Raw genomic sequence first — 17,983 nt, 5'->3', positions numbered from 1 at the left:
AATCCATAATTTTAATAAATGTACTCTATATAAAATATATATAAAACTCGTTTACACTAAGAGAGTTGAAATGGCTTAAAAGCACAGATGGCAAAGCTCTTTGAGGTGATGATATTTAAGCATGGAGAAAACAAGGATATACTGATGAACGTAACCACCTATTAACAAATACAAACATTGAAAAACTGCCAAGATTAACAAAAAATATCAGAAAGGGCATAATTGGCTGCTAGCATATTATTAATTAATTAAAGCTCAATATAAAAAAAATGTATTTTCACAAAACGTATGTTTATAATGTATAACAATTAACTAGATTCAGATAAACAATGATAACTTGTCTTGTTGATATAAAAAATAATATGATATTTAAAAATTAGTGATAGACTATGGAAGACTAAAATGTTATTTATGGAAAATAAAAAAGGTAGTGAATTTTTATCTTGTAATATTAAGTTTATCTCTCAATTTTTTTTTTTTTATTTCCATGTTTGAGCAATTAATCAGAATGACAAGATATTAACTCAGAACTGCGAGATGTAAATTCAAAGTTACCTATTATTATGATTATTTTTTTATTCCATTGAAACGGGCTTCTATAATAAACCGCAAAATCTGAAGATTCCATTTCATGTCTGTCTTTGTTGGGTAAATAATCGAATTGCTCAAATGGGGGGAAATTAAAGTGCACAACCTTTCCTGTATATTTGCTTCTGCTCGACAGCAAGCGCAAGTGAACTTTAGCATCCTGTAGGATGGTGATTTCTCAGGTGGGTTTTTATCTGCGTTACACTGGGGGGCATTGTCACTGATGACATATCACCATCTCCGCACTAGCATAAATTTTTTTTTGCTAGTAATTTAAATGTGCGGAGCGGACGGTAATTTGTTCTTCATGGATAATATGACCCTTTGCTGAGCAAGATCATGGGTCGGCTGAAGTGATATTTTCTGGTAATGACGGTCATACATCATTCCTGACAGTGTGGGTTTAGAGGCAAACACATCACTGCCACGTCCTCTGGGACTCGCTGCCATAAACAAGTAAGACACGAGCACCCTGTGGAGGGCCGTGCAGTTTTTACAAGCTTATCCTGAGCCCTTGGTGGTAGGGGGCTGAGCCTCTCACTGTCGTGGTGATTAATACCTCTGAAGTCCTCTCATCTTTCTTCATGGTCCACTACTGGGGCACTACATTAGGGCTGGATGTCCTCAAGGTGATCTGCTGCAATCATTCTCACCATGTAGCAGTTGAGGACAGCCTAGAGTTCTCTGAAATATACTAGTGCAAGAGGAGCAATAGGTTTTCAACTTTGTGAGGGGTCGTATTGCTACAGAACGGTTGTAACTCTTGTAAATAGTGTTGCAGGTTCAAAAGCTGTCGACTTAAAGATGACAAACATCAGTTATCCAGGAAGGGTTGGTTTTTAAAGGGATAGTTCACCCAAAAATGAGCATTGTGTTATCATTTACTTACCCTTAAATCGTTCCAAATCTGCATGACTTTATTTCTTCTGTGGAACACACACACACACAAATATATTTTAAAGAATGTTTCAGCTGCCTGTGCAATGGAAGTCATTAGGGTGTAAAACAAATTTTTTTGGGGGGTGAACTATCTCTGGAAGTCATGGCTGGCTTGTTTATTGTCCATCTAAAAAACCTTTGGATCAGTAAAACCCCACATGCATCTTGGAGAGTGTTCTTGCTAACAATCGTAATAATAACATAGGTTTGAGGGTCAAGATTGCTTTAAAATGCAGAGACTTGTCGGGGGGTTTCATGAGCTGTGATTTACCTCCACTTTTGAACAGACTTTTATAGAGTTGTCCTGTTATATGGCGTGAAAGAACTAGGTCAGGCTTCACAAATGAGCTTGATAAATGCATGTTTATGGGATTGATTGTCTGGTCTAAATGATCTGTTATTTCCCTTTAGACATGAACAGACTTTGTAAATTAGGTGTCGGAGTAACAACCAGCATGTAATAAAAGCTGTTCACATTATTCTTCCAAGATCGCTAATAGAGAAGGTGCCTAAATCACCCCCTGCCATTTAATCTTGGAGCCAATGAGGAAAATGATTTGAAACCACAAGAAACATCCCATCTGCTTAAGTGTTGTCGTCATTTCTACAATTGTCTTGATTTGACAGAACAAATAGTCTAGTATATATAAAAACGATCAAAATTTATTTGATTAAGTGACTAATGAGGATAATCAGTATTAGTTTTTGTTTTGTATTGACATTGAAAATTAATGTTTATTAATAGTTCAGGATTTAGAGATTACGTAAGCACTAGTCATTTTTCTTAGAGATGCACAATATATCTACCGATATAGAGATTTTTTATTTTATTTTATCATATCGCTCAGTATTGGATTTACTTTACATGCAAATTTTGCCTATTTATACTTTTTGATTGCCTTTGTTGCCATCTCACTCAATGGTAATTAAATTAAATGATTTGATATTAAGTTAAAAATTATCATTTGATAAAACTGTCAATGCAATCTTTATTAAATCTCAAAATGAATATCCATTTTTTTATAATCTAGGCTACATTACAGTGTCATGATGCCTAAATTGATTTATAGCATTTATATTTAAACAAAATGTTATTTTAATATCTGTATACCATTAATTTGTTATCAGTTTTTCGGTATCAAGGCCCTTGTTTTTGCACGTGCAGCTCCCTAAATTACATGGGAATTTAATCATAATCTTTAAAGGCTTCGGTTCTAAAGAAAACCTTTTGGCTTTTGAGTTCGCCTGCACATAAACAAAGCTGAAGGAATGCACTTTGCCCCGTTTGATAGCTCTTTACCCACACTCCTCCTCCATCTGCACTCACGACTGCAGTGGGAGCCCGGCGATTATGATGGAAATCTCACAAGCCATTACCATGAAGAGGCTGGGCCCGATGCAGACAGCTTAATGGACTCATTTGTAATTGGTAGGGGGCAATGGCTAAGCTACCGTGGCCTTTGTGTGATCGAGTATAGAGGCATGCATGCAAATGTGACAAATGAATAGGAATTGAGCCTCTCAGGTTTTGTGCGGCTTTCTCCAGCTCTCCGTTCAGCCAGCGTGACCTTGAGAGGCAGTGCAGTAGGTGTTAAGAATCGTATAAAGAAGTGTTAACACTGGGCGCAGTGAACGGAAAGAAACAATTCATGAAGTCTGAAGTGGCAAATTCATTAGCTGCCATATGAATTGGTTTGGAAGGAAGCTGTTGTGCGAAGCCGCGAGGTACACATTGGTTATGAGCACTTCATAAGTGGCATCCGAATGCTCCATGGGCCTATTTATCGCCCTGCTAAGCGAGTATAAAAGGGCACTTTCTGTGCTCCCTGTATGTGCCAGCTCTGCGCAAGACCTTCAATCAAATCTCAAGACTTTTCATTCAATGGAAAACAAGTCCCCACAGGTGATCGCTGCAGTTTTGTAAGATTGAAGATGATTTGATATGCAAGTGCATGACATATTTTAGATGTTTCCCGAAGCCATCAACGTGAGCTTCATTGTCCTTGGTGTTTTCTGTGCAGCATTGGGAAGAGAGCCTGTTCGTCACAGATGTCCAGGGAAAATTACACAAGTGCCTCATTAATGGATGGCTCAACAGTCTCTGGAGGTGGTCTCAGAGGCAGCTCTTTAATGAGCTGGGAACTCAAACACTGCCAAAGTTTACCTCGACCCTGCCTCTTGCGCTCGGGTCAGTCGGAAGAGCAATTCAATTCAGGGCCACTGAAGCAGAGGGGAATGGCCTCACGCTGATTTCTCTCGCGCGGCTCCAAAGGCAGGAATAATACACTTTTGTCACACGCATCCTGGGGAATTACAGCTCCTAATTTGATTAGGGGAGATTTGATTAACTGGAAAATGGGGATTTCACTAAAACTTTCACATGCTTAATTTATCCCTTGCCGAGCAGATGCAACATTGTGTCATCCCAATGAAAGGGCGAATGGGAACCCTATTCAGTGGTTAGACACTCTTTGAAATCCAAGAATATTGGTCTTTCGCCATGGCTCTCACAAGTCAAATGCCTTTGATTATCTCTCCCTGGAAATAGCAGCGGCTGTCATGAGAGTTTGTGTATGCTCGCTTGCGAAGACTACGTCGATCTGACAGCGCGACAGCATTTCTGTTTATGGACTAAAAACTCCTGCAGTGTGGAGTCGTTCCATTCCATGAGCAAACGGATCACACATCTTCCAGTACATTAAGATTATGTATTTCATTTCAAGGCCAATTGGCCCTTAGTAATAGTCTCAGAAGGAGCTTGCCAATACAGACCGGTGGTTATGGAGGACAGAAGATCTTCCAAAGGGCAAGTATGGAGGAATTTATCCCCATTAAAAATGATCTAGTTAAATCAGCTTTCTCTCTCAGGGCCATCGGGCTAAACCAGCTCTTTGAAATTAATAGCCAGACTGGAGCTGAAGGGCTTCGGCATCAATTTACTCCTCCTTCAGACAGAAAATCAGTGAAAACAACCAGGCCAAATCTGCACTAATGACTTTGCCTTTGAGGCGAGTATGCAAGAATCTTTCGGTGTTTAAAAGAAGACAGACGAAAAACTTGGGTGTGCTAATTCTTCATTTGATTTCTTGGTGCTTTAGGGACTTGGGGTGTGGCTAAAGCTGGGACAGATGTACGTACGATATCGTAAACCGATTCTTTGTCACAATAATTACACAAAATGATTTAGAATGAGCTACGAGTTAATACAAGCCCTCGTTCCACAACTCATCTTCAGTAATCACATCTGAGTCCAATTATCTGCCTTTGATGATGATGATGATGATAATGATACAATTTAGCAGTGATTTACTATTTTGTTAGTTGTACACACTGTGCGTTGGTAATTATGGTTTATGGAAATTACTTAAACTGTAGTGGGACTGTTTAAATGTTACATTTTGTCTAAATGAGATTATGACGGAAAGTCGTGTGCAGTAATTCAATGATTTAAAACCTCGTCCCGAACAAAGTCCAGTTTGGGGGAAATTAATGTTTGATGTTATTTTTTATAAAAGCTGTTAAATACTGCGATTTGGGTGAAAATGACCATTCCTAACTATTAGCACTGGTATTGAAAATATTCATTTTGTAGTTAAAAGTAGGACCTGTATAGACAGCAGTATCCCATAATCTTTTAACTTGCATGTGATACAGAAAGGTCTATGAATATCAAACATTTTGAATGACACATTGCCATAGCCAGGATAATAAAGCACATCTATAACATCAGGCTCAGCTAGAACCAGTAGAAAGTGCATTGGCTTTTATTTGGAGCTTATAAATTATGAAAAGAGACCACCCCCAATCTTCTTCTGTTTGATGATATTTGATGGCCTGCATACGATTTGAAATCTCTCGTGTAGGTCTGTATAAATTTTTTTTAACTCAAGCCCACACATCTGCCTCCAGACCCACAGATGGAGACGGATAGTGTTGCTGCCACTCGCATATTCATCCTCCTATGAGCGCCCCAGCGCGTGCAGTCAGAAGAAGGAAGCAGAAACTGTTTTTCTGGCAAGCTGAAGATCCCCATCCCGCTGAGGAGTCGCAAATCACAGCCACGTCCCAGCAGGAGGACCCGCTTCAGCTTGAACAAGGCCTTGTTTTGTTCAGGGCCTGTGAAATGCAATTAGAAACTCCCTTAGGGCCAACGGGGCAACGGGTGAATGAGACCTCCCTGCGGTCCTGGCGGGCCGTGTACTTTGAAGTCTTCTGCTATCTCCCCAAGAGAGCCCATCCCCGGTTCAGAGAGGACACCGCATTAGCAACGGAAGACATGAAGCTGAAGAGAGCAGGAGCGTTCACGTGCCTCCTCCCATGGGAGTGTTGACGCTTCTAATAAGTTATGTGATACATCTGTTGTGATAATACCCCGTCTTGTGATTTATCATCTCACCATGGCCATTTCCCGCTGACATACACAACCCTCTGTCCGATGAAGAGTTTACGATTGGCTGATCTCACCAAGAATCCCGCAGCACGGTGTGCATGACATACACATTTATGTGATGCGTTTATACAAATGCAACTACTGCATTAAATCTCATTGTCCTTTTCTCACCCTACAGAAGAAGCAGGATGGCGTACCAGCACAGAAGCATTAATTGGAGCCGACACCGTCACCCAATAAGAGTGAAGTCTCATTTTTGAGGTGGAAGTGTCTCATCAGCATTGTGAACATGTCGCCTGTTCCCTCTGGTTATCCTGGGTCTGTAATTAAGAGGATGACTGTCTGTCCGCATGGGTTGAGCAGAGAGGAGGAGAGTGTTGTAATTGTTCTGTCACCAGGGTGCCGCTCTCAGGGCTGAGGAGGCGGTGGGAGTGTCCGCTGAGGGAGGGCTCAGGGGAATGCACGGTTCGCTACTGAGGGAGCATTCTCGAGCCGAGCTGAGTGAAGCCGGACACGCTCTGGAAAGGATCTCCTGTATGATCACAAACCTGCTTTGATTGGATTTGCGCTTAATCTGTTGGAGGTGAAGCAGCTCAAATCATCACATTTACTGTGTTTGGAGGATTTTACTGGATACTGATTCAGTCTTTGGAAAGGATTGGCTCGGGACGGACATGTTCAACATCATACATGCCCTGATATTCAAAGGGTAAAAATAAACACTCCTAGATTTTGGAGGGACCTATCTTTTTTGTTTATACATGTAAGGAAGCAACTTCTGATACTGGAGTGACTGAACTCTGAAAAGCGTTGGATAGAAAATTGCATTATTTTGGATGACACTGAGAGGGACAAGAGAGTTTATCATCCTCTTTTTATCGTATCATTGGTGTTTTGGGTAAGTGCTTCTAAAAAATCTAATAAAAAGGTCTTCACTAATGTAAGATTTGATTTTAGGTTGGTTGTTCTTGCTGTGTATTTAGATATTACAGAGACAAATGAGACATGCCTAGAAACATTCGTGTGTTTTCTTTTTGTCCATGTGTTTGTTTCATGTTATGAAGCATGGAAAAAATTTTTTGTGCATTTGCTTTTAAAAAGCATTGGGGCTTTGAAAGAGTAAAGCAGCTCGTCAGGTTCTGCGGTGGTGAAACAATGTCCTCTTGTGGTTGATGACAGAATTTTTACTGAAAATTATTAATATTACAGGTTGCTCTGACAAATAGAGACAGCCCCCATCCCTCCCTCCAAATGAAGGTCAGTAAACCTCTTCACATTTCATAACAACCCCATTACTAAATATGCCTTTAGCATTGTGTTTATTTGCTTGATTAGTAGGCATTATATATATATAACACATATTGATAGGTTTGATAGATAGACTCAATTAACCAATGATAGTGTCATCACATCACTTCCTATTCCAATGAGTCAGAATCCTCTGGGAACCTCTAATGGGCATTTGTATGTCTACTTTTCTCTTATATTGTGTGTAGCTCTTATGTATTGGAAATAAATCTACTGACTTATGCAGCTGAACTGGTGTTGCATTCAGTTAGATCACACGTGATTTGTGGTGCATATCTAAACCTCGTCACAAGAAATATAAACTAACTTTCTGGATGTTAAAGCTTGTCATATATTTTTAGATATCTGATAGGTGCAGTTCATTGCTTTCATTTTTTCTATGCTAAGAATGTTTCCACATTTAAAGATTCACAGCATTGTGACATTTGTGTTCTGATATATGATGAATCACAAAACAAAACATATAAAAGAGATGTTATACTTGCATTAGGCAGATGGCATGATGAGAAATCCTCTGGACTGAGTGTAGGATTTAAACGCAATACCCTTAGTGCCAATTAGCCTCTTAATAACTTGGGGTGGGGGGTGGATTCAGGCCAAGTACATGCGGTTGATCGTTTCCTTAACTGGATAGATTGTCGATCACTCCCGAGCCAGCCAGCCCGCCCAAAAACAAGACATTATCTGTCATGCACTTATTTTTATAGGCACACTTACACATTTCAGTCATGAAGCATTCATGAAAACCACTTTTGTTTCTCCCTATGTCACTCATCACCATTTACTTCATGCAGTTTTTGCTTCTTAAGAGTGCTGAAATCAAATTGGAGGCACTTAAGAACTTAACCGGATTACTTTCATACAGGCCCCAGCAATAGTTAATGGAATTTATTTCTTTTAAGTCAGGGTGGCTGCTTTGGAGGCTCCTGTCTAGCACCTTTTTTGAGCATGGGCCTAGGTTTGGCCACCAGTTTTCTGGACCGATGGGTCACGACCTCTGTCAAACTGCTGCTGTGTACAGAGCTCCTCATGTTCAATAAAGCTTTATGTTTAAGCACTGATCTTAAATGAAGGAATTTTTAGACTTTTATTCAGCTAAATCTGCAATATGATTGGCTGTCTAAGATAACTGAAGGATGTGAACACAAAATGTAGCAATGTTTTGAGAAGCCTGTTAAGCCTTAAGCCCTAATTTCCCTCCCTGAAGAATCACCCATATGCACTCGACTGTGTTTGGCCTTCTGTTGTTATGGCTGTGTATTGTAAACGCTAATATGAGCAGGATCGCTGAGGAGCTGAGTAATCTGTTCGCCCAACACTCGGCTGTCAAAAGTTGACAGCGTCCCTCAGCACTCACAGCCATAACATGTTCCTGCCAGGAATAACTGAACTGCTCTTCACAGAGCTGTCTTTGCTTCAGCCCACGATTCTGACCGATGTGCAGTGACTGGCCTGGATAGAGGGTTTTTCACGTTCTGGGGATGCTTGTTAAGGCTGTGTTAAGATGAAATGCTATACAGGGCCTAGAATGCATTTCACAGCCATGATCACTTTCAAAGTAGAAGTGAAACTATTCAAGGCCGAAGTATAATCTGTTCATCCCCTGTCCGTTAGACATAGGTATACATGTTAGTACAACGAAGTCTGTGAGATATGCAGTCAGAACAGAGTTGGCATTGTTCGCAGGGTAACCCGAGCCGGGACGGGCCCGAGCATCGGGGGATCGTGTTTAGCCGAGATCGGCGCTGTTGAGAGATCAGCGAGACAGCTGACTGTTTGGAGCTTTCAGCACAACTCAAATAAACACTTTGACTATCCAACTTTAGCATTCACTTTGCCCCCAGCTCTCACAGACGTCACCGCCGTGACTGACCACTGTGATAAGATTTACAACAAGCCCTTTATCATCAGTGATGTTGCGTTAAGAGTCTGTTATATATCTGAAGAACGGAGTATCTACTGTCCTCCACGCCGCTGATTGTTTAACAGGGGTTCTCAGAAGCAGGAGGAACAACACATCCCACAGACATCAGGAGAGATCCCCATCACTAATACCAGACTGAACGAAACCTGAGCGCTGAATAACGAAACAGGTCTACGCCGAGCACCACCGCCTGTTGTACTGAGTGTGGGAGAACGCAGACGTTTAGCTCACAGCATTTTATACATCCTTAGCCTGTGTCCTGAACTGGCCTTCCTCGTCATCTTTTGTGAAGCGATTACGTTATAATAACAAGAGATGACTTGATCAAATATGGCTGGAGTCTGTCATATGCTTTATATGGCCGATGAAATGTGGTTTTGGAGGAGGAATTGCACTTTTTTACAAGCTATTTGGATATAAAGCTTTAAAACTGAAGAGAAATGACAGAGGGGTGGAAATATCTGAAAATATTTCTGAAAAAAATGAGATTATTATAAAATAAATCCATGGAATCACATATTCACTAATAATTAAAAAAGTTTTCCCTTGGTAAGCTCCTAATTTGCTGTTCATTAATAGTTAGTAAGGCAGTTGTTAAGTTTATGGGGTAGGACTAAGGGATCTAAAATATGGTTTTATAGAATAAGGCATTCTATGAGCTTTATAAGTACTAATAAACAACCAATATGCTGGTGATATGCATGCTAATTTCCAACTAGTTAATAGTGAGAATTGGTCCTTAAAATCAAGTGTTACCAATTCCATTTATCCCAGAGGAAATACACTTTTATGGGTCACGGGATGTAATGAACATCTCGGTTGCATTCCCTTTAATTCTAAGCAAGCCCTGAACCTCTATGTGCACATATTTTAATGTTTCGCTAGAAGAAACCATTGAGACGTTGCAGAGATGTCATTTTTCCTATAAAAAGCACAGAAAACACATCATTGGCATTATGGTGAACTGTTGCCAAGTAGTGTTTATTGCTTACCTTTTTTGTTAAATAAAAATACTGAAACAAAAAAGATGTGTATCCCACTTTCATAGCTAAAAATTAGCCGTATTACTGATTTCATCTATAAAATCATAGTAAGCATGAAAATCCTGTGCATACCACCCTAGTTGGCTTTCTGCTTTGATGTTTTAACTGGAAGCGAGAGAGACAGACGGATAGAGAGTAAGAGAGAGAGCCCGGCCGTAGAGGAAGTGTTGGCTTAGTCCGTGAGATACCCAACACCACAGACTGTGATCCTGCAGACAGACCGGCAAGTTGAGAATACAGAGAGATACTGTTCCCCTGTGTCTTATTCAAGAGCTGTTGAACGCCTGCTGAACGCTGCACCAGAGACAGCTCTCTAAACCCGCCAGACTACAGCCTGGACCGCCTGCAACGACACATTTCTAGTTCCTACACGACTCAGAGGTGTGGACCTATTAGAGTGCAGAAACACAGAGGTAGGAGCTTTTTTAGCTGTTTTCAGTTGATGACTAATACTGAATGTAGAAGTTTGAGTATTTGTCTTAGCGCACTTCAGCGATACAAACCCACACTGATGAAATCTAACCACAAAGTGGTTTCTTTTGTCGAGATTGTTGAAGTGCCAAAGAGGTGCAGCCGAACAGATGCACCTTAGCTGAGTGGGCTTCGTTCACGGCAGGCTAAAAACTGTGTGGGAACCTGTCAGCATATAAGAACAACTGTTTCTCAGTTTGAGTCATCTGCCAACTGTGCCCTAGCAATAACGCACGTGACCCTTGATGCCACCGGATGATTTATGAGACGTCTCCCGCCATCTGTGAGCGCAAACCACAGCAGGACGGCTACGGTAAACATGCTCATGGTTCGAAGATTATGAGTCGTTTTTAGGAGGTCTTACCTGTGCTCCGCCTGAGCCGCGCTTGTCTACTTTTGTATGCACACAAAGCTCCCTCCAAATTCTCCTTCACGAGATTTAGAGCTTTCCCCTGGCACACTGTCAAGGACAACATTTAAAGAACCCGAGTGTTTAACCTCCAGCTAATCATGTCTTTGTGAGAATGGCGGGATTAGAGCATTGGTTTCTGCATGCCTGGAAGGGTTAGGCCAGTAATGGGCTTGATGAATGACAAAAATGGCTCGGGGAAGGGATCTGCCAACTGACACAGGAAGACAAATGTGCTGGTGGCCTGACAGCTCCGAAAAGAGGCTTAGCTTAATTCCTGACCTGCATCAAAATAGAGCATTACCGTGCCATGACACTAATTGAAAACAAGCAGTTTAAGCGAAACCAATCTTATAAACACAGGCCACACGGTTTCATTTCTTCGTTGTTATTGCATCGTCTGGTGGAAGGGAACCGCAGCACACGCTGTTCACGCTTTGATTAAACAGGATGCAAATTAGATTTAAACCCCAGCGCCATTATGACCCCAGGGTCTATTAAGGACTCTCTGTGCTTATTATTTAGCTTTACTCAATTAGTCTGTAACCAGTTGTGCCATGTGGCCTCTACCACTCATTACCGACTAGTCTGTTCTCCTCTCTGGAGACTTAAAGTCTCCTCCAGCATTCATCTCATTACAGATCTGGAAGTTTCTGAAGCATTGCATTCTGCAAGCTCCTTTAAACTTTTTTGGGATTCATGTTTAATGCGTTTCTCCACACATTTACTGTTCCCAGCGTTTGAATGACCCCTGCAGCTGTGTCATCCTGTTCAATACAAACAGGGATTTGGAGCGAATAAGTTGCTCCTTGTGTTTCCCTCCTCCGTGGACCCCTGGTGTTCAGGAAAGGCGGTCTACCCCTTGGAGAAGCTAGCAATCCATTATGGGCTCTCAAAAGACCTTTCACTATAGATACAGCAGCACTGGAGAAAAGGCCCAAATTGACAGCTCTACACAAAAGAGATTTACAGCTTTGCTTTATGTGCATGAGTGCTGTTCAAAAGGAGGTAATTGCAGCTTGTATAGACGGGCGAATCCTTAAGGGATTTCACCCCTTTATCACATTTGCATTCACTATTAGCGCCCCCGCCCCTGGGGGATCAATAAATGTCACAGTGAATCCAACATCATTTGCAGTATGGCAGTCATGAAAAGGCTAATGCTGTAAAAGTAGAGATATCCCTACTCTAATTTTATTTATGTTTTTACAAGATCTGCTTCCCTTATTTTACACTGTTGTGTTTTTTTGACACACTAACTGCAAGCTAGTGTGTGCTGTGCCACTGTTAATAAACCCCTGTTCCAAAGTTTTGTTCTTGAGTGGATGCTCACTAAAGTAAAAAGAGAGATATTGTGAAATATTATTACAATTTAACATACCTTGTTTTCAAAATAACAGTATTTTATTTCTGTTATGGTAAAGCTGAATTTTCAGCATCATTACTTCAGTCTTCAGTGTCACATGATCCTTCAGAAATCATTCTAATATGCTGTATTTGCTGCTCAAGAAACATTTCTTATCACGGTTGAAAAAATGTTTGCTTTCTTTTTTCCCCGAATTCTTTGATAAATATACAGTAACGTTCAAAAAAATTAAAATAAAATTGCATACATTTTTTCCGAAAGTGACTTTTCTTTTCGTGTGTGTGTGTAATTTGTCTTCACAGATTGAAGTGGGCACAGAGTGTAGCATTATGACAGTGAGGTTTGCCAAGGCAATTAACGTAATCTTCTTGTACTCAAAGTGACTGAAGCGCTGTTGAGTATGAGGATTCTCTAACGATCATCTGGCCTAGTCTACCGTGTGTTGACTCAGTATTTTTTTGACCTGCAGGTCTTGCTGATGTCGCTAACACCACAAAGGCGAGAGCAGAAAACAGTGAGCACAATGCCACGAGGAGGAGACATTTAGAACCCAAGAAAGACTAAAGGAAACCTGAAAGAAAAAGCTGTTTGTTATCACTTTTGGGAACTTGGAGTGCATCTGGACAAGTAAAGAAGAACATCGTCTCCAAACACCTCGCCATGTTTGCCCCGACGACAGCCCTGCCTCCTCCTCCTCCCCTCTTAACAGGAAGTGCTCTGCCAGTGCCCAGTGCACCATCAACTGCTCCCTACACAGGTACAGCTGCAACAAACAGTCTGAAAAAATAAATCACATATTTTCTAGCTGTGCTCTGATTTGATGTGCCGCGTGCCCTCTAGATCATGACCTACTGCGGCAGGAGTTAAACTCTCGGTTCCTGGCCTCCCAGACTGTCGATCGAGGAGGCGCACCAGGTCCCCAGGCCTACCTGCGCACGGAATTTCACCAGCACCAGCACACACACCAACACACACATCAGCACACCTTCTCTCCCTTCTCCCATTCCATCATGCCCAGCCCAGCAGCACCACTGGTGCGTACCCCTGCCAGACAAGTGAGGAGAAATACTCATAATAATCAGGGTTTCAAAATTCTACCAGTTGCAGTGTACAAAGTTGCTAAGTTAAGGTCTCTTTATCGCTTTTCTTACAGTTTGACAAATACCCCGCTAAAGTGGACACCTTCCATAGACACAATGTAAGTTATATTTCTTGTGCACATAATGGCCTTTGATTTGAGTGGCATTTTTCTTTTACTGAATTAATAAAGAATAAAAAAAATATATATAAAAAAAAAAAAAAAAACAGGTAATTGACTTTTTCCTCACAGTTCTTTTTTTTTTTTTTTTTTTTTTTTTTTTTGCAATTCTGAGAAAAGGCCAAATTGTGAGATATGAACTTGCAATTGCAAGGGGAAAATGGTGGAATTGAGAGTTGTGGCTAGGCTTTAAAAAAATAAAAAATTAATAAAAAAGAAGAATTGTGGGATGTAAACTCAGAATTTTGAGGAAAAACTGTCCGAATTGCAAGCTGTGAACTGAATTTCAAGAAAAAAGTCAGAATTCTGAGTTTAGATCTCACAATTATGATTTTTCCCCTCTTAATTACGAGTTTATATTTCATAACTCTGCATCTATATCTCACAATTCTGACTTTGTTTCTCACAATTCTAAGATGAGACAAAACCTGCAATTGTAAGAAAATTATTGTGAGTCATTACTTACCATTGTAATTTTTTATTCGGTGACAGAAGTTTAAAAAAAACTGAACTGAGAGATGTAAACTTGAGTTCAACATTGTGCTTTACTGAAATAGGGCCAATTTTGATTTCACTTTAAAGGCCAGAAACAGACATTCTTTTGTGTCCTAAATTAGCATGAACAGACTTTTGTTTCCTGACATTAATGACATTTTCCCGCTGTTTCGCTACAGTTGGTCCCGTCCTATCCGTCAGTAATGACTGGAATACCTCCAATGGTTCCACCTGCTGGACCATTCAGCTCTCTCCAGGGAGCTTTTCAACCCAAGGTTAGCCTGCCACTCTGTCTCTTAGCATTCTGTTTTGTTCAAAACCCACCATTCTTAAAAGGCCTTGACAACACTGATAGAAGCCTGTGAAAAACTTGATTTTTCTTGAGTTGAGATGACCTCCCACAAAGAGCGAGCAGAAAAAATAAGTATATGGTTGAACCAGCCACACTTATTACTTGTACAAGAGAGAATGTGGACTGAGGAAGAACAGCGCATCTTATGGATTTGTGATGATGATAATAATAATTTAAATAAATATGGATGCAATATTCACAAATTTTGTATTTGCAGGCTTCCAACCCACTAGAGGTGGTGCCAAGACCAGGATCAGTGGCACACCAACTTTTACAGAAGGACTCCAGAGTAAGTTTCCATGGGTCAAAATCTGAGCCACACAAATCTTGAAATATTTACAGCTGTTCTGTCTAACATTGTGAAAATATAAGGATAATGTGTTTTTGGTTTTTTTTAGCTTCTTGACCCCATGTGTCCTAAACCAAAGGTAATGTTTGCATGTGATTATTCAACTTTATTATTAAACTTGTAAATCAGAAACTCAATTCTTTACCCATCATTCACTGCTTTTTTATATTTTTCTCAGAAACCTGGGAAGTGGTGTGCAATGCATGTCCACATTGCATGGCAAGTTTACCATCATCAGCAAAAAATGAAGGTAAGCACAAAATAAACGATTGTTCTTTTTCAAGATGTGAAATATGTCTAGTTTTGGTCAAGTTATCTGTAATCTGCAAGTTACCATTTTCTATTCCTGGGGTTACAGAAGCAGATGGAGCCACATAAGTTTGACTTTGGGTTTAAGCCTGAGTTTCAGAACAAATCACCTGGCTCAAGCTTCATGGGATTGCAGCCATGTGATTTACCCCGTCCCTCCACCATCCTCTCTAATGCAGGTAGGAATTACAGCATGGATCAAACCCACACTAGTCACTGTAATTTAGCCAAATAGGATGTTCTTGGATCGCCAAGTTGTTGGTCCTAGAAACAACATCCCATCAACCAATTAGATTATATGGTTATGGTTTAACACTAGGTATATTCTTATCAACCTGCTCCTTTCCATTGATTTGAAGGTAGTACAGTCCTCCTGCTAGAAGGCCAATGTCCTACAGAGTTCAGCTCCAGCCATAATTAAACATCTGAACTAATCAAAGACTTCAGGATTACTTGAAGGATTACTTCCAGGTATTTTAGGGAAGGTTGGAGCTATATTGTGCAGAACGCTGGCCCTTCAGGAACAGGACTGAGTTAGGAACTACTGTCAGTGTCAACATTAATGAATGCCCATAAGTGAGCAGTGTCCTCTGGTTATATAAAACATCAATTTTATAAGCTTTATAAGAGGAATTCTGACAGAAACTGGACTGTGCTCACCAGTATCTGCATCTGTCTTGTTAGGTCCCACACACCCTTCAGTTTCCCCCTATGGATCCCCACCGCATACCCCAAACAATCTCAACAGTGTAGTCCCCAATCATGGTAAGACTAAATCTGACTTCAGAATTCAAATCATATTAGATCAACATTATTGCTCAAAATCAAAAATGTATTCCTTGTTGTGTAGAGTCTCTTAATAAGCCACTCACCTTTGCAGGCCTAAGTATACCGAGTTCATCTGCCTTTGGAGGACTAGGAAATCCATCAATAAGTAAGGACATCATTTATCCTCTCATGAAAGGATCTGCTTCTACTGTAGTTAAAAAAAAATGTAATCTTCCTCTAACTGATGATAAAAACATTCACAGCACCGAGTGCAGCACATGGGACTAAAGATGGTAAAACAGTGCCAACTTCAAGCGGACCACCAGAGTCCTGGAACAGACTGCAGCAGACACCCCCATCCTTCCCGACGCCCCCTCTCTGTTCAAGGCCTTCTGAAACTGAGAGAGCTCCCTCCATACTAGACAGAGCAGCAAATAAGAAAGATTCCCTAGAGAACAAAGATGACAAGGAAAGGTACGTACCAGCTATTTTTTCTAGTCTGACAGAGTTTATCTTAAACGCCTAAAAGAGCTAATTAAGATCTTCAGGATTACCTTAGGATCCTCTAGGCAAGTGAGTTTGGGCAGGTTGAAGATAAACTCCACAGGACATTAGCAGGACTGGAGACCACTGGTCCTAAATAACCTACCTGGTCAGGAATTCTTGGAGATGACCTCCTGATCAAGAGTTCAAATAGATAATGTTTTTTTGTTTTTCAATCATTGCAGGGAGCCTAAAGAGAAATCAAATGGAACAAGACAGCATTCGTCCCCCATCAGAAATAGTGCACTGGACAACAAACAACCAACAGAGTCCTTAAAAAGTTCCATTCGAAATGATCCCAAGGAAGAGGACCAGCCAAGAGAGAAAACACAAGCCCAAGAGCTTCCACAACAAACTCAAGAAACTGAGGAGCAAAAACACAAAGAGATCCAAAGTGACAAAAGAGAAAAGGACGTGAAAAGTGAGCAGCACCCCACTGATGACAAGCCGGCAGAAAAGGAGAGTTCATCACCCAAGCAGCAGAGAGAGGATCTCAAACGGCCAAACAGTGATAGCCAACCCTGGGAGCCAGCTGAGAAGAAGATTAGAGTCGAGTATGAAACCCATGCCAAAAGCAGCAAGGTGAGAGTGAAGGAGGAGAAGAAAGACGACCAGGACCGTGAGGTTACAACACACCAGAAAGTTTTGGAAAAAACATGGCAGGATTCCAGAGCCTCTGCTATTAACCATTCACCTCTTTCAACTATTCATTTGCCATCCTTTGGAATCGCAGCTGGCCACCCTGGTCTTGACAGAACTAGGCTGGTGTCACCTTTTCTGGGAATGGGACCATTACCTGGTGCCGAAAGGCTGCCTTACTTGCCTCAACACTGGGAGTCTATGCGGAATGTTTACCGGGGTTTAGATCTTCCTCGTAGGGACTCCTTGGGCAAGGACCTCTTAATAAGAACCGACCCCCTGCAACGTACCATGATGGGGCACCCTGCGTACTCACGAGAGCCCTTTCTGCAGTCCATGGTCCTGGAGCAAAGGAGTCAAATGGAGGAACGACAACGCCTGGCCTTCCTGAGAGAAGAGAGCGAGCGATGCCGCCTACTGGCTATGCATCATACTGCACTGGATCCTCAATTACTGCCTCCAGGACTCTTCGCAGCCGCTTACCCCAGCACAGGGCTCCTACATTACAGCTCGCTCAGTAGGACTCTACCTGCTGCTTACGTACACACCCAACCACACCCACTTTTCCCAATGCTGGCAGCACGTCCAGGGTCTCCGAGACGGATGACCCCTCTCACAGACAGACCTGTTTTCCACCCGCACAGAGATACTGAGACTCGGTGAACTGGACTTCATCAGAATCTGATGGACTCGTGTATGTCAAGCACTTCATGTGAAACAAAGTGTAGTCATGAAATGTACAGTGAAGGAAATGTTTTTTTTGTTGAGTTTTTTTCCCCCCAAAACAAAAAATGACTTTATTAAAATGACTTCTGAGAAAAAACGACTTTAC

The 17,983-nt window shown here is 41.2% G+C and overlaps 1 protein-coding gene across 5 annotated transcripts; it reads left to right on the top strand.

Moving 5' to 3' along the window:
* The first annotated feature begins 5,497 nt into the window (after positions 1–5,497).
* LOC113058389 (autism susceptibility gene 2 protein homolog) lies at positions 5,498–17,966 on the top strand. Of its 5 annotated transcripts, none has more exons than XM_026226246.1 (15): positions 5,498–6,009; positions 6,096–6,815; positions 7,127–7,174; positions 12,908–13,195; positions 13,279–13,472; positions 13,592–13,636; positions 14,371–14,466; positions 14,761–14,832; positions 14,942–14,971; positions 15,071–15,142; positions 15,251–15,380; positions 15,886–15,966; positions 16,082–16,135; positions 16,233–16,443; positions 16,698–17,966. In XM_026226246.1, the coding sequence occupies exons 4-15, from the start codon at positions 13,099–13,101 to the stop codon at positions 17,812–17,814; spliced, it is 2,199 nt and encodes a 732-aa protein (XP_026082031.1). In that variant the 5' UTR covers positions 5,498–6,009; positions 6,096–6,815; positions 7,127–7,174; positions 12,908–13,098; the 3' UTR covers positions 17,815–17,966. The 5 variants fall into 5 exon arrangements, with proteins under 5 accessions (XP_026082031.1, XP_026082025.1, XP_026082026.1 ...); XM_026226240.1 differs by having other exon boundaries at positions 5,501–6,009; positions 13,279–13,493; XM_026226241.1 differs by lacking the exon at positions 7,127–7,174 and having other exon boundaries at positions 5,501–6,009; positions 13,279–13,493.
* The last annotated feature ends 17 nt before the right edge of the window (positions 17,967–17,983 follow it).

The sequence above is a fragment of the Carassius auratus genome, chromosome 40 (assembly GCF_003368295.1).
Source record: "Carassius auratus strain Wakin chromosome 40, ASM336829v1, whole genome shotgun sequence".
Taxonomy (NCBI): domain Eukaryota; kingdom Metazoa; phylum Chordata; class Actinopteri; order Cypriniformes; family Cyprinidae; genus Carassius; species Carassius auratus.
This window is presented reverse-complemented; position numbering and strand designations above follow the sequence as displayed.